The 24,867-nt window shown below is 44.0% G+C and overlaps 1 protein-coding gene and 1 non-coding gene across 2 annotated transcripts; both read left to right on the top strand.

Moving 5' to 3' along the window:
- Positions 1-139: 139 nt before the first annotated feature.
- NCAPD2 (non-SMC condensin I complex subunit D2) lies at positions 140-23,301 on the top strand. Its single transcript, XM_062572621.1, has 31 exons — positions 140-266; positions 387-462; positions 606-664; positions 1,118-1,299; positions 1,516-1,655; positions 2,010-2,137; positions 2,222-2,345; positions 2,433-2,580; positions 3,156-3,353; positions 3,914-4,048; positions 4,535-4,619; positions 5,253-5,427; positions 5,689-5,810; positions 6,163-6,372; positions 8,019-8,193; positions 9,991-10,075; positions 10,237-10,370; positions 11,658-11,790; positions 12,984-13,068; positions 13,167-13,328; positions 13,577-13,794; positions 15,010-15,121; positions 15,610-15,733; positions 15,917-16,072; positions 16,278-16,455; positions 17,090-17,184; positions 20,044-20,124; positions 22,092-22,278; positions 22,482-22,608; positions 22,738-22,911; positions 23,177-23,301. Exons 1-31 carry the CDS (start codon positions 140-142, stop codon positions 23,257-23,259), a joined length of 4,218 nt encoding a protein of 1,405 aa, XP_062428605.1. The 3' UTR covers positions 23,260-23,301.
- On the top strand, positions 725-1,043 carry LOC134135798 (small nucleolar RNA U85). The gene has a single exon (XR_009957382.1). It is a non-coding gene; the product is annotated as a small nucleolar RNA U85 (small nucleolar RNA).
- Positions 23,302-24,867: the final 1,566 nt, after the last annotated feature.

The raw sequence follows: 24,867 nt of genomic DNA, 5'->3' as shown, positions 1-24,867 counted from the left end.
CCGGCGATTGGGTGAGGCGTTGGCGCGCGACGGGGCTGCCTGGCGCTGATAGGGCGAGGCAAGGGGCGGGGCGAGTGCTGCCCGCGCGCGCTGTTTTGAGTGCCCGGGTGGGAGGGGGCCGCGGTGGCTGAGGGTCGCCATGTCGTCTCTGTCGTGGGAGTTTCATTTGCCGCTGGCCCCTGGCGACCTGCTGCGGGGCGCCGGGCCCGGGCGCTATGTCGTGCAGGAGGTGCTGCCTGCCCGCGAGCTGGCAGCCCCACTCGCAGGTAAAGGCAAAATCTTCTCTCCTTCTCCCTTGCTCATGCGGCTTGGCCTGGCCCTGCCGCCGGCTGGTGGCCGTGACCGCGGGTCCCCCCTTCCCCCCCCCCCCCAATGTCTCCCTGCAGCTTTCCGGGCCGCCTTCCGGACGCGAGGCGCGCTGGCCGTGCTGCAGCACTTCGACCCCGTCTACAGCCTGCTCCAGTAAGTACGGGATGGCGGGTGCGCTGCCGAGAACCGGCCCGCGCGGAGGGGCGAGAGCGGGGAGAGGCTGGTGCGCCCCGACGGTCACGGCTCTCCCTGACCGTGTTTACCCAGCACCTTTACGTGTTATGTTTGCCATGTAGCCACTTCAGAGCTGTGGGTGCTGCCGTCAAGGAGGATGCCCTGGAACTGATGATGCAAGGTGAGTACATGCCGTTTAGGGCTGAAGCAGGGATAATGGAGAAGTTACTCTCCTTCAGCAGCTCAATGATGATATAAAGGCTAATGTGACTCACTAGCTGGGTTGCACCCTCAGCCCATTCCAGCAATACAGGTCTGTAATCTTGGTGGACAATGCAGAGCTGTGCGTGTTCGCTGTAAGGGCAGGCCAACAGCAAATCCCCTTCCCTGTATCCCTGGATGATGCATTGCTGGGATGTGTCAACTCAGAGTGAGTGCTTCTGAGCTGACCAGGGCTGTGGGAACAGGACAGGCAAGTGTCTCCACGGTTTGGGTTGCAGGGTGCAGTCCATATTACAGCTGGTGAGATGTGAGCACAGGTCTTTGGTAATCTGATAACTGCTGTAATTCTCAGACAGGAGGGTGGCTGAAGGGCCTGGTCAGGTGCGCTTATGATTTTTCTACCTCTCTCAAGTGGTGTCTCGTCATTCCAATGACCTTCCTGCCATCTTGGGTGATTCTGGCCTGAGCCATGCAGACCGTGCTGCTCACCTCAATGCTCTCAAGATGAGCTGCTATTTGCTGACTGGCCTGGTGGAGGCCTTTGAAATGGAAACCTGCAAGAGTGGTTTGGTGGAGCTGGATCCTAGTGGAAAGGTAGGTGAGGGGACTGAGGAGAAAACAAGATGGAAGTGGGTGTAAGTTTGCTGAATTCTGCAGTATGAGCCTATAGCCTTCTTACACATCTCTCTGTACACCTCTTAGAGCTATAGAGTTTGACAGTCAGCTTCACGTTTAAGGTAAGCAGAATGGTGATGGCATTTTTCCTGTTGTTAAGGTATTGATGTGAGTACCTCATAATTCCCTCTGTAGAACAAAAAGAACCGTGCTAAGGCCTATGGATTCTCCTGGGAAGAGGAGAGAGAGCCGCTCATACGGTTGCTCACACAGCTGCTGCAGCTGGATCTCCGTCGACTTTGGAGTGGTTTGGTGGTAGAAGAAGAATTTGTCAGGTAAAGGGAGTAATGGGAAGTGATGGGATGGAGTGGATGTAAGGGTGAGTTGGGTGGCAGTATATTTGTGGAGGAAAGGGTTAATTGTTAAGCCTGCTAATGAGCTAGTATTACAGTTCTGTCAGGTGCAGATCTCTAGGAGACTGAGGAAACACTTTTGGGGCAAAAGCAAGATATTTAGGAACAACTTCCCTTCCTCATGTAGGCCTCTAAAATTAAGATGTTTGTTGTTCAGTTTCTTAGGGATGCTTTAGAATACCTCTGGTTTAAGAGAAACTTTCAGCTAGTGCAATTTGCTAGAATGGCATTGGTGTGATGGTGAGGAGACTGGTTGTCTCTGTACTGTGGTTTTAGCTTAATGACTGGAAGCTGCTACCGTATCCTGGAGAACCCAAGTATTGGTCTTCAGAAGCATCGAGCCACACGGGAGGCAGTGACACATCTGCTTGCTGCGGCTTTGGTTCATTATGATCACATGTTCAGTGAGTTCCTGCTTTTCCATTTTCTTCCGGAAGCAATTCCAAGTTATTTTCTCTGACCTCTTTCATCCTCCTCATGTGTGATAGGTGGCATTCTGAAGATCACACAGATGCTGCAGCACTTTGAACATGTAGCCCCAGTGTTTGCTCAGGCTGTGAGCCTCTGGGCTACGGAGTATGGTCTGAAAAGCATGGTGGGCGAACTGCTGAGGTGAGAAAAATACTCCAAGGCTTCTTCCAATACTTCTATCCCTAGCAATTTGGGGCACCCTTTTCCTCACTCCATCTTTCTATGCAGAGAAATTGGACAGAAATGTCCACAGGATCTGGCCCGTGATGCTTCTGGAATCAAGGGTTATGCTGTCTTTATAACTGAACTGGCTGAAAAAATTCCAGCTGTGGTGCTCTCCAACATGAGTGTTCTGCTACGTCACTTGGATGGAGAGGTATGTTTGGGAAAGGGAGCTATTTTTTACCTGTCCAGAAAAGTTGAATGGTTTAAGTAGTGGTATCTTTTTTTAATGTGAAAACAGAACTTCTTTCACAGAGACGAAGAAACAAAACCCAGCCCTTTGGAGTAGGTTCTCCCCTTATCTAAAAGATACAAAGAAAGCAGAAACCGTGACATCAACTGTCTGGCTGTTACTTCCATACACTAGATAAAACTGGATGCTGCTTGCTGGTCTGAGATCCCAGTTTTTGTCTCTTATTCTTCAATACTGAATGAATTTGATGGTTGTGATTTGTGTTACTTGTATTAAACTGTCCCTGAAAGCTATAAGTGCCTCTTACATCAGTCCTTGGTGTCTGAGGACTGAGGTAGATAGCAGGGCAGGATATCTGTCTCTCTACCTTGTAGGCACAGCCATGTTTGCCAAGATTAATACAAAGTCCATAATAGAGAAATTATTTAACTTAAGGCTGGAATCTGAGACTTAAAAGCTCCAAGCTCTGGGCAGTCTTTCTTTGCACACCGACTCATGTCTTTTTTTTCTGTTCCTGATTCAATCTGGTTTTACAGAATTACATGATGCGAAATGCTATTCTGACAGCTGTGGCAGAAGCACTGCTGAAGGTGCTGAATGGTGACAAGCTAGAGGAAGCTGCCCGTGGTACTCGGGACCAGTTCCTGGATATACTGCAGGCGCATATCTGTGACATCAATGGATTTGTGCGCAGTCGTGTACTGCAGCTTTTTACTCGAATCGTTCAGTGCAAGGTAAGTCCGTGCTGGGGGGATGACGTTGTCTCGGTTTCCTTAGAAAGCAGAAAAGAGAAAGGATGATCTCTGTTACTTTCTCCTTTATTTGCAGAGACTGAAGTTTAATCAGGAAAGGTATTGTCCTTGTGTGCATTCTGTATGGTGTCTGCCATTTCTTTTCGCTTAAGAGCCCAAAGATCCTAGGATTGAGGAAACGGGGGGAATCAAAAAGCATATGCTGCTTCTTATTACCTGGAGAGAATAGAAAGAGATCACTTTACATGTTCTCTTTCTGGACATTGCTAAGGGAAACTATCTCCCTAGCTATAAATACATAAGACTTGCCAGGACCCTGGATAACCTAATCTAGGGCTTTGCTTCCAACAGAGGTTGGACCAAAAGATCTTCAGAGGTCTCTTCAAACCTAGACTTTTCTATGATTCTGCGATCTGTGCCTTTCAGTACCTAAGGCAAAGCAGAATAGCATGTGCATTTAATAATACATTTGCAGTAAAGTAACTCTCCATGCATTTCTAGGCCTTTTGGTTACCTTTGTCTATGTTCTCATTGTGCACTAGGCTCTGCCTTTGACTCGATTCCAGTCCGTGGTATCTCTGGCTGTTGGGCGTCTCAAAGACAAATCTGTGGTGGTTGTTAAAAATGCCATCCAGCTCTTGGCTGCGTTTTTATCCAATAATCCATTCTCCTGCAAGGTAATTCTTACTAGTGTGCTGAATATGCTAGTTGTGTGTTTGCATGCTGAGTATCTGCAGTGTACTAGAGCAGGAACAGTAGGCTTTCTTTGTTTTCTGAGAAGGCCTACATAGTTGTTGACTTCTGGAGCCTTCTGGATTTCCCAGATTCAAGTATTACGTTCCCTGGCTCTTCCATCATTTGGTGTAACTGATAGGTATGCTGAAGGCTAAGAGGGATGTCATCTTTCTTGTGAAAAACTTGTATCAGTTTGAGGTGAGTCAGCTCTGGGATTTCTCTCCATAGGATCAGGATTAGGCATTAAGAAATGCAGTACAGAGCTACAACTCTTTATGAATACCTCAAACTTTTCATGAGCTTCTGAACCTCAGACTGGCAATTTACAGCACTTCTTGTTCTGGGATGGTGGCTAGAGTCTGCTATTCCTGTTTCAGAAAATGAAGGATAAAGTAATATATTTCTTCTTCTGTTCCTGATATTTCCAGTTAAGCTGTACTGACTTAGTTGAACCACTCAAGAAAGAGGTGCAGAAGCTGCAAGAAATGAGAAATCAGCACAGAGCCACAGCTGGTAATTTCCTCTTTTTCTGTTTCCCTTTCCCAGGGTGAACCTTGTGCTCTGGCCAGCAGGACTCCCTCAGGGTTGATTCACTGGTGTCTTGCATTTGCTCTCAGGCTGTGGTGACTTTTGCCTCAGGTCTTACTCGTGTGAGACTGAGGCTGAATTCTGGTAGTGAACTCAGTTTCATGCACTGGGGTAATAAAAGGAATATAAGAATGGCCGTACCTAGATCAATAGGCAATTTGGCTAAGTATCCTATTTTCAGGGTAAGTACTGAAAATACCTATGAACATCCTCCCAGGTTTCTGTTGTCAGCCATTCAAGGACTATTTCAGTCAGAAATTTGATCAAATAGTAATTTAACATTGATAGTTTTGGATCTTCTGCTGCCTACAAAGCAATAAATAGCACATGATGGTTCTGTCTTCCCTGTCGTTTCTCTCCTCAGTGCTTTCTTTTTTTATAGTGAAGAGTTCTTGTCTGTCCTTACTTCAGTATGGATAGGATTAGTGATGGGAATAGTGTATGCACATGGGATTTGGTGAAAAAAGTGTAGAATTCCTAAGTTCCAGAAGAGTTTCTCCCTGCCTTTAGGTGTCATCTGAGCCTGTATTCTTCATTCCCTCCATTGTTTCTTCATAGCTGCAGTGATCACCCCAGAGGAAGAGTGGGAAGCAATGCTGCCAGAGATTAGGGCTGTCATGCAACAACTCATTCAACCACTGCAGGGAGAGGAAGAAGAGGTACTGGAAGTTGAGGAAACAGCAGAGCGTACATCAGAGCGAATTACTGGGTTGCTGAGGAAACTGAACTACAAGTAAGAAGTCTCTTGCAGTTTGAGAAAGAGTTTATCTAAAGTGATATGTTAGCCTCTTGCTCTTTGTTGATAGAAGGCTTGAGCTCCAGGGTAAAGTAAAGGTTTCAAGTTACCTCTGTCTTTTCCTACAGAATAATGTATGGATGCTCAGAACAAGATGCTGAGCTGTTTTCCTGTGTGTCCAGGGCAAATTCAGTTGGTTTTCCTTGTGTTCTCCCTTACCTGGTTGTTGACGTTTTGTTGTGCAATGTCACTATCCAGGGGTGCGATTCACCTTACACAGAAGGCTCTATGTCACTTCCAGGGGCTGGAGCCCTTCAATGGCCCCAAAGAGGGAAACAAGGAGGCCACAATCCTGGATGTTTTGAAGAGACTCTACACAGGTAATTGCTTTGGAACAGGTGCTTAGCACTTTCTGGGGCTGCTGTCAAGTTCAGGCTAACCTCTTTAGCATTTTAATGGAGTTTGGGTATTTTGAATCGTGACTTTCTCCAACCCTATCTTAGCGTGTGTATTGTAGTGCATCACATTGTGTTACTGGAATTTGCTATACAGTATGCTGAGATTCTCTCTTCGTAGCTAACTCTGATATCAGAATTTGCATTTCAGTGGGAGTCTCCTGGCTCTTGGAAGATCATGGTGTGGGGTAGATAGAGAAGGTTAAAATGCCTTGTGCTGTGCCCGTTTTTCTTATACCCCCAAACCTGTTCACATACAAGTGTTCTTGCTGTGCAGGTTTATGCCCAGGTGAGAACACTGAGGATGCCTCACATGGCAGCAGTAGTCCTGTGATCAAAGATGTTATGCTAGAAGAGCAGCCTCAAACAGATCTGGTCAAACAGGAAATGTTGGTGCAGTATCTGCAAGATGCTTACAACTTCTCAATGAAAATCACAGAAGCCCTGAGTCTGATCAGCAAGATGATGTATGAAAATTCTGTCTCAGGTATGTGAAGTGGCTATTAGGCGCTTTCTCCCATTTAGAGTTTCCAGGTCTCTCCCCTGGGCTGTCAAGGAGATGTGGGTGTAATGGGCCTCCAGGGGAAGGAGAAGAGGTTGGAGGGAATGCTACCCCTTTAAGCAGATGTCGCAGTCACTTACAGAGCATTGGAACAGCAGCACCATCTAAAGGATGTCTTGCAGAGGCATGAGAGGGCTACACTGGGACTATGATCTGGTGGCTGTGCGTGATTGAGGCCAAGTGTTTAGAGTGTTGGTTTTTAGTTTTATTTTTCTTCGTTGGTTAGTTGGTTTGTTTGGTGCTTGACATGAATCAGCATTAGGGGTGGATGAAGTGGAGAGCATAAAAACTCCCTGCTCTCCCATCTTCCCTGCCCCATCTGCTTGCCAACCACTCACATAGTTCTGAAGTGTGGGTTGGTCTGGGCACCACAGCACCCTACTGCTATCCAAACCTTCATGCAAACACATCTGGGATTTCATTGGTGGTCACTTCACCTGTATTAAGAACTCACACATTACCCATAATAAGCACGTTGGCTTCTCCAGCAAGGTTTGGATGTTGGCTGTTAGCAGACACAAGTACGAACTCCTTTGAGTTCACTGTTTTACAAATCATTTTGAAGTTCAAAGCTGGGAGGGCGCCCCTCGTCTGGTACTTTAACCTGTGGGGGTTTTGTTGTTGGCTTTTTTATGATTGGGCAATTTTTACTTCCCATTTCCCTATTGCCTTATCCTGTAGTGCAGGAAAGGCAAGTTGAATGCCTGAATTTACTGAGATTTTAGCAAAAACTCCCATTCTCTCTGCACCACGTGTAATATTGTCAAAAGTTTGTAACTTGGGCTAAACCCAGCTAGCCAGCCTGTTCCCCTCTGGAGATGGTATGCTGCTGTGGGGTAGAGGGTTAACTTTTTTAATTAAAGATTTAAAGAATTAATTTTATTTTTTCTTGTAAAAATGTGTGCCTTCTGTCCTGATTGAGGGCAGGAGAAGCATACCAGTTTGTCTAGATACAAATATTTACATGTCCCATAGGCATACAGCCTCTTTATTCAGGTATCTTGTCCATACAGGTATAAGCTTACTGGAGGTTTACAGACTGTTGTATAAGCCCTCTAACCATTGGTATGGCTCTTCTGTGAATCATCTCCCACTTACTGGGGATTTCTTGTTTTGTTTATGGACAATATATTCCATGAGTAGTCAAGCTGGAATCAAATGCAGTATTTCTTATTCATTTATACATTAGACAACTTAGTTCTTGTCACAGCATTGAACTGGGACTTATGTTCAGCTGCTTTTATCTGCTGTGACCATGAGATCTTTTTTCCTGAAGCTGCTGTTTCCCAGAATAAAATTTTGTGCTTTCTCGATTGTGGCCTCTGTGCTTTTCTCCTAGATACATCATGTTACATCTAGCTCTAACATTGTTAACCAGTGCCTGTTTCCACCAGGACATCTAGATCTATGTACTAGTGCCCCAATTCTGAGGGCTTTTACAGACATTAAGAGTGATCTTAGATGCTTTTAGGGCTAGCTGTGAGAGCAGTATACCTATGAATTTGTTTTAGTGGCACATTTAATGAAGATAGGAAGGAACTTCATTAATGTAACTTTTCTTCCCTCTGCAGTGGTGCAAGAAGCTATTGAGTTCTTTGTGACAGTCTCACAGTTCAGTGTCCCCCAGGCAGTGCTTGGAGTCCGCAGGATGCTCCCCCTCATATGGTCAAAAGAGCCTGGTATTAAGGAGGCAGTGCTGAATGCTTACAGGCGTCTCTATCTCAGCCCACGTGGGGATTCAGAGAGGTATGGGCTCTTAATGAGACTTTTTTTTCTCACTTTGTTTTTTGTTTTTCCTCCTTTTGGGGAGCCTTTGGAATGGGATATGGACAGGAAGTAAAATTAAAGTTGCTACACTTCACTGAGCTGAAATGAGTGATCTGTACCAGCTAGTGAAGAGGCTTTCTCTTTGAGCTGTTTTCAACATTTGTACAGTTTCAGACGTTCTTATGCATCTGGATATCCTAATATTCCTGTGGAACATATTGCTGAGCTTCTGCTCTTGCTTTGTTGTAGGGTTCAGGTGTAAGAAATTTAATGCAGCAGAACTCAATGTGAGACCTTATGGAAGGGAAAGCTGATAATTATTTTAAATGAAATTGATTTCAATCGCTCATGTTTAATTTTCCCTTAAATTGCACTTGCTTTCACACAAAACACTGTATCAAGTACCAAGATGTGTGTGTCCAAATGACCTGGGTAGGATCACTGTGTGCTACAGAGGACAAGGGCTGCTGAATGTTTGTCATGTCATCTGGATTCTTGACTGGCAGTAATGAGCTGATTTTTGGATATGTGTTTTAAACACAGGCAATCAGCTGTTGTTGGGGGGTGACCCCTTATCTCAGAATTTTACATGCTTCATCCTTCTTGGGAAAGGTTGTTGACCATTCCCTGTTTTCTCACTCTGAGTATCTTATGGCTATAGGCTCTCTTCCCATTGGGATAAGCAGAATAAGAATGGTATAAGTGTGCTGTGAACTTGGTCATCTTCTGTTACCAGAGCTCAGGCTTGCTGCTGACTTTATGCCCTGTCTTATATGCTGTGGTTTTATCTGAGTTCCAGCATTCTGCTTCTGATGTAAACAATGCATTCCTCTATGTTTACCAGTTTTCTTGGTGGTGTTCATGTCCTTGGCTTTCAGTATTTACTATTCCCCACTCTATGCAGCTTTTTTTTTGGGGGGGGGGGGAGAGGATGGGATGTAGGAGGTTGGAGGGGGGATGGGGGGGCAGGGAGTGTTTTCATATATATGTTTCTATTCATAATTCATTCAGATCAATTTTGGTCGTTCTGTTACAAATCTTTATGTATGGTGGATAGGAGGATATTATTGTGGTCTCTATTTGTTGCTGATCCTTATTGTAGGTTTGGGGTAGGAGCTGGTTGCCACTTGCCTGCTTATTTCTTCCATGCTAGAGAGGATACGTGTCTCAGGGACGTGCTTTTGCCCCTTGCCAGCACTTGCCTCGTACAAATCCTGTTGGATGCACATTCATTGGCTTAAGTGTGATTCATGGTGAGATGCATTACACCATGTCCTTGCGCATCACTTGGGCCATAAGAAGCACCCTCTGCTTCTTGATTCCTCTTGATAATATTGACTGGAGACAGCTCTCCTGCAGTTTGAACTCTGGCCTTATTCATTCATAATTAGATGGCCTTTCGTTATGCCCTAAGGAAGAGTATTTTGACTTGTGGCTGAGAAGAAACTGGAAGTGGCTAGTGAGTGCCTCCTGTTGGGCCTTTGTGTGGAGTACAGCAAGGAGCAGCAAGCACAGTGGCAGGACACAGGGCAGTGGACTTCTGAGCCCATTTGTGTTCATTTGAATTTGAGCTGGGTGGCCTGGAGACCTCCCATTCATGGTGGGGGCAGTTTTTCTTATTCTCAAGAATCAGCTCTGTTGTCAAAGATAAGGCCTCAGCGCTCTGAATAGGAAAGTAATCATGACACTTGCTTTTTCTTCTCCCTCCCCCCACCCCTCTTTCTGCTCTCTCTCTATTTCTCTCTGCTGTTCCCTCCCCAACACACCTCCCCAAAGGGCAAGGGCCCAGAGCCTGGTGCAGTCTCTCTCTCTCATCATGGTGGATGCCTCACTAGGAACAATACAATGCTTAGAAGAAATAGTGAGTACTTTCCTTACCTGGGTTTAGTTTGTATTTGTGATTTTAGATCTTTATTTTATTCAAAATGGTACTCACTGTAGTTAAATGTCTGTATGGGTTTGGATTATGAAGTTCATCCTCCCCTGCCTCTCCCTACTTGTTCTATTTCAATTATTTCACAGATATCAGAGTTTGTGCAGAAAGATGAAATAAAACCTGCTGCGATCCAGCTGCTCTGGGAGCAGTTCACAGAAAAGTCTCAGTGCTCATTGCTGGAACGACGTGCTGCTGTGATGCTGCTGGGGATGATGGCACGGTGAGTGCAGGCAGTGTAACCCTTTGGAAAGAGGTACAGGGACTTGATTTTTATCGTAAGAACTGTGGGTGCTGCATCAGCTGATGCTTGGCTTTGCAGCCTTAAAAATAGTAATCAGATAATGGGATAATGAGAGTTAATATTGGTGCGGTGGGTCCTACCAGCATGGGTGTCTGAATAAGTACGCTGATGTTACTTACTTTGTGCTCTAAATGTCCATCCTTTCACAGGGTTTACTGTGTCACAGTTCTGCAGCTTTATCTGTGTTTGAATAGGAACAATGAGAAGCTGCTGAAAAGGGATGTCTAGAGCCTTTGGCACTGAGGGAATTGAATTTGTTTCCCTTCTTTCTATGGGCAAAAAGAATGTGATTGCACTGTGAGGTTTTTGTTTTCTAAGTTTCCTAGCAAGTAGCCCTTGAGCTTACCTACTAGTTCCTCCTTGCTCTTCCTGCTCCAGTCCATCAGTCAAAAACAGGCCTGCATAATGATGATCTTAAAGTTCTTGGCCCTAGAGGGGGAGCCATTTCTTGATGTCGCAGCCAGCTCCATAACTTGAATATTAGACATTCCTTTCAAGGTGTTTCTACTGTCACATCCCAGGTACTTTCAGCAGAATTGTAGACATAATCTCAAAATTAATTTGCTTCCCTAAAATCATGGGATTTAAACAAAACTGTAGATTTTAGGAGTATTGCATGAATTCCTGTGTCAAGTAGTGTGTGTGTGTGTGTGTGTGTATGTAAAGGAACAGCATTGCCTTCTTCATGAATCTGTGGAGTGATTTTGCTTTTGTCCTCTAGATGTCTGTTTAAATTGATTACTTTCACTTCTTACCTTCTTAATTAACTGTATATTGAGGGGTTGTTTTCTCCCCCTTCCCTCCTCCCATACAGACATGCTGGGGGATGAAGTGTTAGATTTCAGCAGTCCTGAACTGGGCTCTTTTATACTTTCCAAGATTTGTTTTTCCTTATCCTTTTAAGTTTTACTCCTTCCTGATAGGAAAGAGGAGTCAAGAATCTTCTTTCTGTATAAAGAGTCATTATGCCCAGTTTTTCCTATTTCAGAGACCTTGTCCTTTTAGGAGAATACAGATTATACTGGCTTCTGTGGAACACTGCTTGCTATAGCTATATTTCAAGTCATTTGGTGGATTTTCGCTGGCCCCCCCAAACTCAAACTACTGCATTCTCCAAGGCACAGGGAGTATCTCTTGGTTTTACATACTTACTGTAAACTTTCAGCAGCAACTTGCATACTATCCCCCATCCCCTCCATTTCACAGAGGGAAGCCAGAGATCATAGGTAGCAACCTGGATGTCTTGGTGACCGTAGGTTTGTCTGAGAAGGTATGTGAAGACTATCGTCTGTCTCAAGAAGTGTGCAATGCCATCTCCAAACTTGCCAGTAACCCTAAGGTAAGACTCTTGGCCTGTCCTTGGGGTTGGAACAATCATTTTTCAGAAATGAAGAAAAAAGAAGAGTGGTTTATACTGAGAAGAGAGAGATGTGATAAACATAACATAAAAAATAAATATTTTGAAATGAAGTGGGCTAAAGTCCTTCAGCAGCACTGTCTGGAAAGCTTTCACAAAACATGTGCTAAGAATATTTGCATATAAAGCAGTCCTTCTTCACACAGAACAGATATTCTGTTTTTGTCCCATCCACTGGGGACGTTACTGTAGGACCTTCCTGAATTAGTGTATATTATAGCATTCTTAAGAGCTCTAAAACTGCATTATAACCATCTTTGCGACATTTATTCCTGTTGTTGAAGGAAGGAAGCATTATTCCAAAACTGTTGCAAACTCTACAGTTAAGTTGCTACATGAGAAGGAACTGAAGTATAGATACTTGAATGAATGTGGCAGGTCGTGTCTCTTCCCCCCCCCCCAAAAAAAAAAAAAAAAAAAAGTCCAAAACTTCAGTAGGGAGTGTGGGATTGTAGTGAATTGAGACGTTTTGTCTTGAGCTCCTGAAAGCTGTTAATTCCTCAAGCAGTAGCTTGTTTCAGTCAAGTGTACCTTGATCAGGCTGCTACAGATGTGCTGCGATATCTCAGGCATTGTCATACTCAGCTTAGTAATTCTCTGGGTTTTCTTTTTCTCAACCTAAAACACAGTGGAAATGATACAGAGCATTTGTATCAGCCCAAATGTGAGGTGGTATTTTAAACAAGATCTTGTGGTTCTGGAGTAACCCTAGGCAAGGGCATCCTGTTGATTTACAGAAAACTTTGGATAACTCTGAAGATACTGTAAGGGTTTTCCTCTTTTCTTGGCCCTTGTGGAGAACAAGGGAACAAAATAACATACAATTCCAAAGGAGCCATTTTGATTTAAGGGAAAGTCATAGAACTGCTTGGGTTGGCTTGGGAACATCCTTTGGCCAAGCTTTAAATTTGCCTGATATGCCACCATGTCCTGAAAAGTGACAATAATGTGCCTGCTGCGTATTTTGTTGCTGGGCAGTACTGAATGTCTCTCCCATGAGCCTAACATGGTTTTGGTTAGCAGTGTGCATGTAAGAAGATTAAATTCTGGGGAAGGCAAGGGGGTGGGGAAGTGACTGTTGTGTGGCAAGGGTAACTCATCTCTTCTCTCTGCAGCCAGCACTGGGGAAGAGCAGTGCACCTTTTCGGCTGCCACAGACACACATGCTCTTTGGCAGCCTAAGTGAGGCTGTAAGTAAAGGTGAGCTCAAGTCAGCAGTAGGATTGGAGGTGGGGATGTGAGACAGACTATGGTGTTGCTTGTATGTGTGACACCTGGCTCCCTCTACCCCTCACTAGGCTTTTCCCAGCCAAATGGTCACTGGATTCCTTTCATGGAGACAGCAGTAACACTTATCTACCAGCTAGCAGAAGGACCAGAGGAGATTTGTGCTCACATCCTGCAGGCATGCAGTCACCAGGCTCTGGAGAAGCTGCAGGATACTGATGCGCAGAAAGCAGGTGAGGAAAAAGCTGCTGAAGTCTGTACCAATGGTTTCCTGTTCTGTGATCAAGTGGCCTGGAGTAATGGTGGGAGGGCACAGAGTTGAGGAGCTCATGAAGCTATTGGTGCAGGAGGATGAGAATGCAGCAAAAGGAAAGAGGTCTGTAGAGCATGGGGATGGGATGTAGGGTCAGTGAGGTTTGGTGGTAACTGATGGGGGAGGAATCTAGATCTACACTGAACTGTAGTACTTTTTCTCTGCCAGAGCCAGGGGCTTCTCCCAGCAGAGTCTCTGATAGTGCTAGCAGTCTCCCTACCTTCCTGCTGATGCACCTGGTGTCCCTTGTGGGGCAGGTGGCACTACAGCAGGTAGTGTATTTGGAAGTATCTGTGAGCACAGAGCTACGTAGACGTCGCATCCTCAGGGAGGAGCAGAAGGCCAAGCAGCATTCTGAAGGCAGCGCAAAGAAACGGAGACCTCGGGTGAGAACTGAGCTTTTTCTTCTGGGCAGTGCTTCTCAGGTCCCAACCACTCCCCAGCAAACTTCTGGGGAACAGAGTCCTGAAGATGTGTGAGATCTTGGGTAACACATGCTTTGTGTATAGAGCTGTACAGTAATACAGGATTGACAGGGAGCTGAGATCTTTTTGACTGACCCTGTTCAGTAAAACTGTCTGGCTGCCCTTGGGCTTTGAACAGAGAGAGGGCTGGGAATGAAATGTCATGTCCTGGACAGGTTTATCTTCCTGCTCCCAGTAACCACGTTCTTTCTCCCCACTACCTCCTTCCTTAACATTGCAATCTTCTGTAATAGTTGCTAGTGATGAAAAACCTCTGTTTGTGCCCCAAGTTGTGCAGAAGGGCTTCTGGAACCTTGATCCATAGTGCTTGAGGGTTCTAACCTCTCTCAGACATAATGATGGAAGTAGCCTTTGTAACGAGATCTGCATAATAGAAAAACTCAGATTGTTTGGTTAGAGCTGCCTCAGGATGGTTTCCAGAGTGCATTGAGGCTTATAGAGAAAAGGAAAATATCTTGTATCCCTAGGTATCCAGTCTTTGTCAGATGCCTACACTACTCTGTCCAGAGACACTATGCTTTAATTCATCATTCATCCTGCTTATCAGTCACTATCATTTCTCATACTGGAGGAGATTACTAAGAGGCTTTTCCAGAAGCAGCAACTGGATGCAAATTTGGTCCTTTATGCAAAGACCTTGTTTCTTTACTTCCCTTGTGTTGTGGGTTTTTGTTTGTTTTTCCTGCTACAAGGTTTACCATATTCTTGCTCACAAAATTAGCAGTTTGAAGGCTGCTTTAATCTTTTTGCTTCTAGGTTTTGCAAGTCCCTTGAGTTGTGTTGGACTTTGGCCCTGGTGGTAGATGTGTCTGATTCTGTCTCTGCTTAGTAGCTTCAGTAGCTTAGACTTCTTGTGTCCTGTGTCTGTGGCACATGGACTGGCAAATCCTGGATCACTCATCATAGCTTCATTTAAATCTGAGGGAAAAGTGGATTTTAAGACTCTCCATCAGCCTGTTTTTCCAGACTCTAGTCATGCTTCTGGTAATACACAAGCACCTCTCTCTTGAGAGAAGAATACACTATTTTTTGTTTGTTTGTTTATTTAAAAAAAGAAAAAGGAAAAAGAAGACAGGCAACATAACTCCCTCCTTCACAGTCTTCCTTTCTGCACAGAGCACAGGAAATGAGACCACTATGGAGGAGGAATTGGGCCTTGTGGGAGCCTCAGCTGATGATACTGAGGCTGAGCTCATCCGCAGCATTTGTGAGACCGAGCTTCTAGATGGTAAGTGTAGTTGCCAGTAAAGAACACTGCCTCTGCCTGCTGTATGTGAAAGAGCAGATATCACAGAATCACAGAATGGCTGAGGTTGGAAGGGACCTCTGGAGATCATCTAGTCCAACCCCCTGTGCAAGCAGGGTCACCTAAAGCGTGTTAGACAGGATTGCATCCAGGGCAGGTTTTGAATCTCTCCAGAGAAGGAGACTCCACAACCTCTCTAGGCAACCTGTACCAGATGTAATGGGTAACAGGTCCAAAATAAGGAAGACAATTTCCTTCAGAAGGGAACTGTAGTTTTTCTTCAGTGTTAACTTTGGTGTAGGCTGTCCATTTTACTGTTCTGCCTCTGGAGAAGATTTTTTTTTCAATGGCAAAAGTAAGTTATCCAGTTTGTCTAGTCTCCAGGAGTTCTGGGATAGACAAAATAATTCTCCTTAAAAAGGGATGTCTGAACTATGCTCAGATCTGTTCTCTTCCTTCTCACTGTCTAGGCAAACACCTGTTCTCTGCTTTTGTTCCACTGGTGCTCAAGATCTGCAACAACCCCGGGCTCTACAGTGATCCAGCACTCTCAGCTGCTGCAGCCCTGACTCTTGGCAAAGTCTGCATGATCAGGTAATGTCCAACCATAATGGTATTTTCTTCTAGCTCTTCCTGGTAACTGAAGCACAAGCAAATGTTGCAAATCCTTTGCTGTGGAGGGAATAAATAAAAAAGAGCACTCTTAGCTTTTGTTTCAATATAGCTTCTGAGAAAGGATTTTTGTATCTTCTCTTTTTTTCCACCCTATCCCATCAGCTCTGAGTTTTGTGACTCCCATTTGCGCTTGCTGTTCACCATGATGGAGAAGTCCACTCTACCTGGTGTGAGATCCAACCTCATGATTGCAGCAGGAGATCTGGCCATCCGCTTCCCCAATCTGGTGGAACCTTGGACATCACATCTCTATGCCAGGTGATGCTGTGCTCGTTGCTGGGAGCAGTGGGTGAGGTGATGGATGGGTGACACTGGGCTTCTGGAAGGTCGGGGTGTTCCAGAAGCCCGAATTTGAAGATGTTAGAGCAGGGATACAATGAACCTGGGCTGTGGAGCAAGTTGTTGTGGGATATCAGTAGTTCAGGGATGCTCAGTTGCTGACTGTGGCAACTGTTTCCATCAGGTTGCGGGACCCCTGCCAAAATGTGAGGCAGACAGCTGGACTGGTGATGACTCACCTCATCCTCAAAGACATGGTAAAGGTGAAAGGGCAAGTGAGTGAAATGGCAGCTCTGCTCATAGATCCAGAGGAGGCAATCGTGGGACTGGCTCAGAACTTTTTCAGTGAACTCTCCAACAAGGCAAGTGGACATTTGAGGATCTTGATGAACAAGAGCAGAGAGGGATTGAGGGAGGCTGGTTGTTAGGAGTGCTGGGGAAGGTGTATCAGTGGCTGGAGCAGTCGTCTCTCTCCTCTGTATTGCGTAAATGGGGGCAAATAAAGGGAATCTTGCAAAACTAGTTTTGTTTTAACTCTGATGTTGCTGAAAGTGACCTCATCCATTCATATCAGAAGGCAGGCTCCAAATCTGCACTTCATCCCTTTGCTTTTGTGTCTGCATCTAGTTCAGGCTCTGAAACAGTTTTCTGCGCTTTACCTTTAGGCCTTACAGCTGCGTTCCCCAACTTAAGGGCTCAGATAATGTATTGTCTCTGAGAAGTTGCAAAGCTGCTCTTGGCTCTGTGACACAGAAACCTAAATCTGAGGCAGTTACAGTTCAAGCAGGCAAGAATAGTAGCAAATGTTACCACTTAGGAGCCTAGCAGCCTCAGATAGGTTTGGCTGGCTGTGTATGACTGGTTTCAAGAAGCTGATGATTTCAGTCAGTAGCTTTGGGGTGGGGAGAAGGAATTTTAGACGGGCAGCTTCTCTGGCTTGGCTTGAGCCATCCTTCCTAATTCTGTATCTCATAAAGAACTTTGTGTCCCTCACAGGGTAATGCCATCTATAACCTGCTTCCGGACATCATCAGTCGTCTCTCAGATCCTGACTGCGGCGTGGACGAGGAATCCTTCCGTACTATTATGAGGTATTTTAGGGGAAACCTGTTTTGTCCAGGACTCTGTTTATGCAAAGGGGATGCCAGATCAGGGGAACAGAAACTTCAGTGACATATACAAAATGCTTTTCCGTTGTTCTCCTTGATCTTTTTCACAGTCTGCACCTAAAATGGGAGTCATGTCAAGGTGGATCATTTCTGAAGAGTCACGTAGTTGAGGGTGAGGAGAGACTCCACAAAGAGATTTTTCTATTGACTCTTTCGAAAGGATTTTCCTCCTAGAAAAAGGAAAATCCTGTTGGTTTTGATGTGTGAAACAGAGATGTGCAACATATGGAGAATACAACAGTCTTTAAAGACCTCTGCCCTCTTTGTCATTTTGATGACCTATCAAATTTTTGTAGCAATATTAAAAAACTGTAGTTGAGGTAATAGATTTTGGGTTTTTTTAAAGCTTTACTCTATATTGTAGAGACCTATTACAATATGCAGTCTGAGGGCATCTGCTGCTTATAGGCAGTACAAAGAGTGCTTACTGAGGTCTCAATTTTTCTTAAGACTTAACCTAGCTTATACAGAACCTCTTCAGTGAGTGAATTACAGACATTTTCCACTCATTTCTGATTCTTAGCCACGTGGGTTTTTTTTTTCCCCAGAGTTGTCTGAATCCCTGTGGATTGCAGAGGGAAGTGCTGGTAAAATACAAACATTTGTGTTGCTGCAGAGTACAGTAGAACCTCCAGCGATTTTCTGTTTTCCATCCATGAGACTCCAGTGCATTTAGGAAGAGAGATGGAATTTTGGAAAGGCAGGAATTGCAGGGCACTCAGAAGGTCTATTAGTGAGAAATTAGTGAAATTGAGACTGAAAATAATTTATGGCTGCAAGAGTGTACGAATGTTTTGCTTCAGCCTTCAGTAAGGAGCATAATGTGAAATAGCAAGGTAAGCAACGTATGGCTACTGATAGTACATATATAAGGGGGAGTCAGTATCTGAAGTAGAAGCAAATCTTCACAGTCAAACATTGTGAAGAAGATGTAAATGAAAAGAATAAGGATACACAGCTGTATGTTTTTAATAATCTCAAACTGGAGGTATTACCACAGACATCACCACAAAGAATAATAAATGTTACATTACATTGAAAGAGGAATCGGTGTAGTTAAGGCAGCTATAGACTGACTTAACTGATCTCCAGCAACATACAGGGAGAGAACTTGGAGGTACATGGCAAATAAGAGAAAAAGCAATATTACCTTAAAGAAGGCAGGTATCAAATTAGTCTGAAGCTAATGAATTTTACAGAATTGTGTGGTAGACCTGATCATCTGTTAGCCCACCAAGTCATACACTTTAGACAGGACAGTAGGGCATAATAGTTGAAACGGAACTGTTTCTCCATATAGCATGATACGAAATGGTTGTAGCATGGAAAGGATAGGGTTTAACTTACAAACTGTGGTGGACAAAAGCACAGGCTAGGGAGGAAGCAGTGGCTTATGCTCCAGGGATACTTACTAGACTGGAGAATAAGGAGGCATTAAAAAAGAGAGGGGTAGTGAAAACTTTGATGGACAAAATGCTGGGGAGCATCATTGTTAAAGGGAAGAACTAACTCATGGAAAATGTGAGGGTAACAGTGATAAACTGAAATGAAAACTGGCAGAAAAAGTAAAAGAATGGGTATTTAGAAATTATCGTTCAAACCATGTTATAAAGTTACAGCTAAAAAGTTTAAGTAAAAGTTTTTTTTTTTTTTTTTTTTTTTTTTTTTTTTTTTTTTTACAGCCAACGGTGTGCTTCAAGTTTATGTATAGGAAAGTGTTGGTAGTACTGGTGAGACCTTGTCTGGAGCTCTGTCACGGTTCTGGTCACTTAGATTCAAGAAAGATAAATTTAAGCAGGAGCAAGTGCAGAGGAAGGTTTTTGAGGATAGGGTTTCATTACAAAAAAAAGTAAAGAAGCTTAGTGTGGTACTTGTAAATGGAACAAACGAAGACCAAGTGAGGATGTATGTAAAGCAGTTATATCCAGAGCACTGGCAATTTGACTGAGCTTAAGCTAACAGAAATGTTGGTGTAAGAAAAAGGGGAGGCCAGGTGCCTGTTTAATACAGAGGAATTATCCAACGATTTTTATGAGGATGATATGCAAAATACAGAAAACTTAACTCTGAAGTCCATACATTTATATATATAATTCTTTTTCCCTCCCTCAAGAAGCTGAGAAAAGTCTGGAATCTGGTTAGCTTTTAAGTTCTGTTAGGCTTTGTTCCCACTTCAGTGTAAAAAGTTCATCATTTCATTGATCCAAATTACAGCAATGGGACCCCAGCACAATATTAATATTAAAAAGGAACACTTTTGAGGAAAGAAAAATACTACATGGTCTGCTTCTCTGGCATGCCAGCCTGTCAGCACAGCTGTGAGGCAAGGAGATTGTCTGGAGGTGTTGTGTTTCCATAAAAACTGGAAGGAGCTGATAGGAAGTAGACACTGCAGCTTTCTCTGTCCCTCCTGCCTTGCACCTCGTGCAGACATTGGCACTTCTCTCTGCTTGCAAGGTATTTTGATTTAGCTGGATCTTTTAGCTACATTCCTAGCAGGTGTTGCTGGCTGCTCTTAGGCAAATATGCATTTTAATTATATGTTATGCCATAGTGGCTGTCCCCTAGTAGGGACTGTGATTGCTATTTGAAATAGGTGTATGCTTACAGCTTCTCCTGAACTAAGTCTGAGGCTTGCAGAGCTCTCTGTATACCTCATATTTGGAGGACCACCCATCAGATCACTGGGTAGGACAGCTGCAAACATCCCATGGTATAGGCAGAAATGGAGTTTCCTCTCTGGGCTCTCATGATTGATTTTATTTATTTATTTATTTTCAGGCATTTGTTCTCATATATCACAAAAGACAAGCAGACAGAGAGCTTGGTAGAGAAACTTTGTCAGCGATTCCGGACTTCCAGGTGAGTTTTGATTCTAATTTTGTTGACAGATAAATCAGTCTGTTGCTCAAGAATTGTTAGAATAAACCTACTTCTACTCAGTGGTGATGACCAGACTCCTATCATATTTCCGACGTCGTAAGAAGGCGAAAGTTGAAATATTTTTTGATTAGTTCCTTCTTTTTTTTTTTTTTTTTTTTTTCTTCCTCCTAAAAATGCTTGAATAAGTATGTATAACTTGTTACGGCTTCTGCTTGTGTTACACTGATTGGCCCTTTACCCTCCCCACCTTTCTTTGGGAAGAGCTTTTGTTAAAATTAGCTGTGTTACTGTTATGCAAGGAGGCAGACTGACTCCAGTGTTTTGGTCCTTTCCATAGGCCATTCCCTTGCATCTTAGCTAAAAAATGAATGTGTTTAGTTGAGGAGCTGGGGTTTCCCCAGCCCACAGGTCCTGTGTGACATGTTCTCAACCACCTAGGTAAAAGGCCAGTCCCTGTTCTGTGCATGGGCTGCTCAGAAGTAGCTCTGTACTTTGGACTCCATCTCCTTATTTGAGTGCCTGTGCCATAAGACACTTACACCTGTGCCCTATCTGCAAGATGTGCTTGCCTTGCTTATGGTGCTTGTGGATGTATTGTACCGGACCCATCCCTGGCTCTGAGACATCATTTTGCTTCCTGAGTTTCTATTGTTACAGCTGGGAGAGCAGGGGAAAATGAACTTCACTGATGCAGAAATATACTTTTTTTAGAAGGAAGATAAGACGTTTATCTGCCTCTGTCATGTATTTTCACTATCTTCATTTTACCTTCTACTGTGTTTGGTACACTCTGCCTTCTTCCATTCCTGTGGTTTTTCCTTCTCCATTGTTGTGACTTTGCCCTTGAGGTTTAAGCTGTGTCTGCTTATCTTGGCCATTTGTACACAGTAGCTGGGTATGTGACCTGCTCAGTTACCTCAGGGAGTTTTATATTCCCCAGAAATGTAATATTTGGATTTTTTTTTTTCTGAGCTGGAATGGAGAGTGGCACCTCTCTCCAAAACTGCCTCTGGGGAACACTGAGCTCTTTAGACTTCATTTGTAAAGAACCATCTGAGTGTAAGCCATGCCTCAGCTTTGTTAACGTGTCCTAATAGTTCTGTACCACAAAGATCATCAGTTTAACACACAGAGGTAATGCTGGAGCAAGACTCTCATTCCAGGCTACAACAAGAGATCTTACAGAAAAAAATTTTGCAGCCACCTTTCCCTCTGACATTTGTGGAATTCCAGACATAGCTACATGCCAAATATCAAGTGTGGAAGCAAGGCCTTGGTGCTGCAGCTTTGTTCTCCATCCATCTGCTTTTGGACAGTGCATTCTGAAAGAGTGTATGTGAGAAAGACTTCTGGCCCTCTGCTTTGTACGTCTTAATAAGAGGGGCTTTGGCCTAGCTTTTCTTCTCATTCTGTCACAGCAAGCTATATTAAATGGGTTAGTTCAGATTTTTTTCCTTTTTAATAGCAACTTTCACTGAAATCTGAAACTAGTCTTCACTTTGATAGAGCATTCTGTCAATTTCTCACTTTGTGTCTTAATGAAAATGGCCTACTTTTTGCCTCTTACTGGCCGGGAGAGAGGCTCTCTTCAGGAAGACCTCTCACTTGGCTGGTTATATTTACCCTCTTAGCTAACAGTAACTTGTGACACTTTTTAAATGAGTGACTGTGTTCTTGAATGGTGCAGTGAATTTTTTTTTCTGACAAAACAACTAGGCACAACTAAATCACTGTATTTGATGGAATACAATGTCCCTTGTTAAGTGGGTGATATGGAATGGCACTCAGAACTGCAGCATGTGGGGCTAAAGCGTTTCCTGCAGTGCTTTTCCCCTGCTGAACATGAGATTTACTTGCTTACAGGCAAGCTCAGTTATTATTCTAAGTATGATGTGCTCATCTTTATGTACCTTCACATATGATCCAAGGCGTTCTGTCTTTCCCAGAACTGAGCGTCAATATCGGGATCTGTCTCACTGTCTTACTCTGCTTCCCCTCACGGAACGGGGCCTTCACAAGCTGCAAGACAATTTTGACTGCTTTGCAGACAAGCTCCAAGACCCAGCTGTCTACAGTTGTTTCCAAGCTGTGCTACTTCGATTCCGCAGAGCAGCCAGCAAAACTGAGTCCAAGGTAAGGATGGGGGAAAGTGTCCAAGCCAGGACAGCACAATTGCTTTTACACTCAAGGATTAGAAAAACTTGCAATTTTCCATAATAAGTATGGCTGTTCCTAACCCCCCAACAAAGTATCAGAAATGCTAATGGTTGTGTTATGGATGTAATATCTTCCTCCCAATCCCCTTTTTCTTTGCCACTGTCTTACACGTCCATCAGGCTCTGGCTGAAGAACTGGAGCAGAAGCTGCAAGCTTGCAATAGCCGAGGACTGGAATCAGCAGAGACATGCCAGGAAGGCAATGAAACTCTACTGCCAGAGCCAGCCAAGCGGAGACCAGTGGAAGGTATATTCCTTTTGCAGGACCGCAGTCTTCCTCCCAATCCTGCAGTACAGTAGAGACAGGTAGGGCCTTTTCCTCACCCTTACAGACAAAACAGCTGCTGCCTTTACTTTTTTTTTTTTTTGTTGGCAGGCTCACACCGCCAGCCTCTGAGCACAGCCAACAGTAATGTGGGTGAACCTTTTGTCACACCTCCACCTCGGGCACTCCGAAACCATAAGAACCATAAGTGTACCCAAAAGCGCCGTCCACCCAAAAAACCTATTATCACCTTCTCCAGTGATGAGGAGAACAGTTCTGAGGATGGTAAGACATTATACATGTGCTTGAAAGAATAAACTGGGGAGAGGGAGAGGAAGACTGATCTTGGCCCCTTAAGGATTTCCATAGGCTGAGAGCTGCAGTGTAATGCACATCCTCAGTTGCTTGCTGCATGCTCTCCTATGCACAGATGATCATTGGGAGTGGGCAGAGGGCACTCAGGACTTTAGATCACTGTCTGGGCTGCCAGCAAATTCCTCTGTTCGAGGTAGTCAAGTGCTGGTTATTGACACATGTTTTACTCTCTTAGAATTCCCAGCAGAATTAACAGAAGAAGAAACCCCCACAAAAACAACTCCCATCACCAGATCTTCAGCCCGCCGGGTGTGCTGAGGGAACCATCTGCTGCTGTCTTTAAAAATAAAACTGGTTTTATGAAGCAGTCTTCTCTCAACTGCCTTATAATCTTGCAGCACTTTAAATTAGGACAAAATGGAAGTTCTACACCAGGCTAAAAGTATTGCAAAGCTGTCTTTTGATATCTTTTCAAAGAAAGGCAGTAATTGATGTGGCTGCCACTTTCACGGCTTTGCAGGTGCATGAAAATGCTCTGATACAAAGGTTTCCTTAGGGGAGAGTTGTTGGGGATTTTTTTTTTTTTTTTTTTAAGAACAGCCAAACTAAACTGAGTACAAAATGCTCACTTAATGCAACTACTTCCAGTTTTGTTCACAGGTGTAAGCACACCGTTCTGCTTCTGTAACACAGGACAAACACAAAAATGTATTTGATCCTTGCTGAGGCTCTTGCACTGCAGGGCTTTGAGGGAAAATTACCTGGATCTTTTTCTTTGAGATCTCTACAAGAAGACTGAGGGATGCAAAAATAAAGACTGACCTAGACTATAACTAGAGTACTTCATTAGAGAACAAAGTAAATGGAAGAAACGATACAAATTAGGAAGGACTTCAGAATTATCTGACTTGTTCAATCAAAGTTACTAAGTATACTCATACCATTGGTTGTTGCACTACACTGCTGTGAATCCACTTGTGTTTCAAATAAGACCAGCACTTCAGCTGTTTCCTTCCAGGAATACTGCATCAGTGCTCAAGCCCCTGCTGCCACGAAGAGCCCTAGATTTGACTGAAGCACCTCTTGGCCATACCTTGTTTGTGCTTTTACCTTCCTTCTCACAAGTACGGTAGCATTTGTCCCAGGCCTATTAGTACAGAATTATCTCCTTTTACATGTCAGTGTCCCAAAAAGCAGACACCTCAGACAATGCAGTCATTTCCCTTTGTAGCCAGTGACCAGTTGGGCAAGAATCAGAAACATCCTCTTCTTTCAGCAGGTTCCTGCAGATCTTCCCCATTCTCTGTCTCTGAGGTTCTGCCCATTTCCTGCAATCATTGTGGTCATTCTTGGTTCAGCAGCAAGGGGAATCTGCTGCTCAGCCCCTCTCTGGCTCCACTGCAAAACCAGTGACAAACTTGCATCTCTATTGCTTATTTTGAGTCCTACATGAAAGGAGAGTCAAAAATTGCATTGAGCTGGGTATATAGTTTTTATGTCAATATGTGAATGGACATAAACATGTTAACAGCTTGTAGAAACAGGACCATTAAAGCCACCCTCTTACCCCTCAGTCAAGCCTGTGCTTGCTTGTTACAACCTAAAGATTAGCACTGGCCTTGCCTGCTAGCTAGAGAACCAATAAACTTCTGGGTTTCTTGTAGCTACTGCAGCACTGGTAATCTTGGAACAGCCATTCACCAGGTGGCTCAGTCTTCAATGGCAAAAGCTGCAGAGCTACAATCCCCTCCTCTGCCCTTGCAAACTCCCCTTACACTTGAGAAACTACAGACATCCTGGGCCCAGTAGAAGAAAATCTCCCTGTCTCGGAATGAACATGAAAAAAAAAATAAAAATACAAGGAAGACGGATTTGGACAGTTACAGCAAGGACTGCTGCTTTTAAGGACAAAAAGAGTAAGAAAAG

This window comes from Rhea pennata, chromosome 1, assembly GCF_028389875.1.
Source record: "Rhea pennata isolate bPtePen1 chromosome 1, bPtePen1.pri, whole genome shotgun sequence".
NCBI lineage: Eukaryota > Metazoa > Chordata > Aves > Rheiformes > Rheidae > Rhea > Rhea pennata.
Note: the sequence above shows the minus strand (reverse complement) of the source record. Positions and strands in the feature narration are given on the sequence as shown.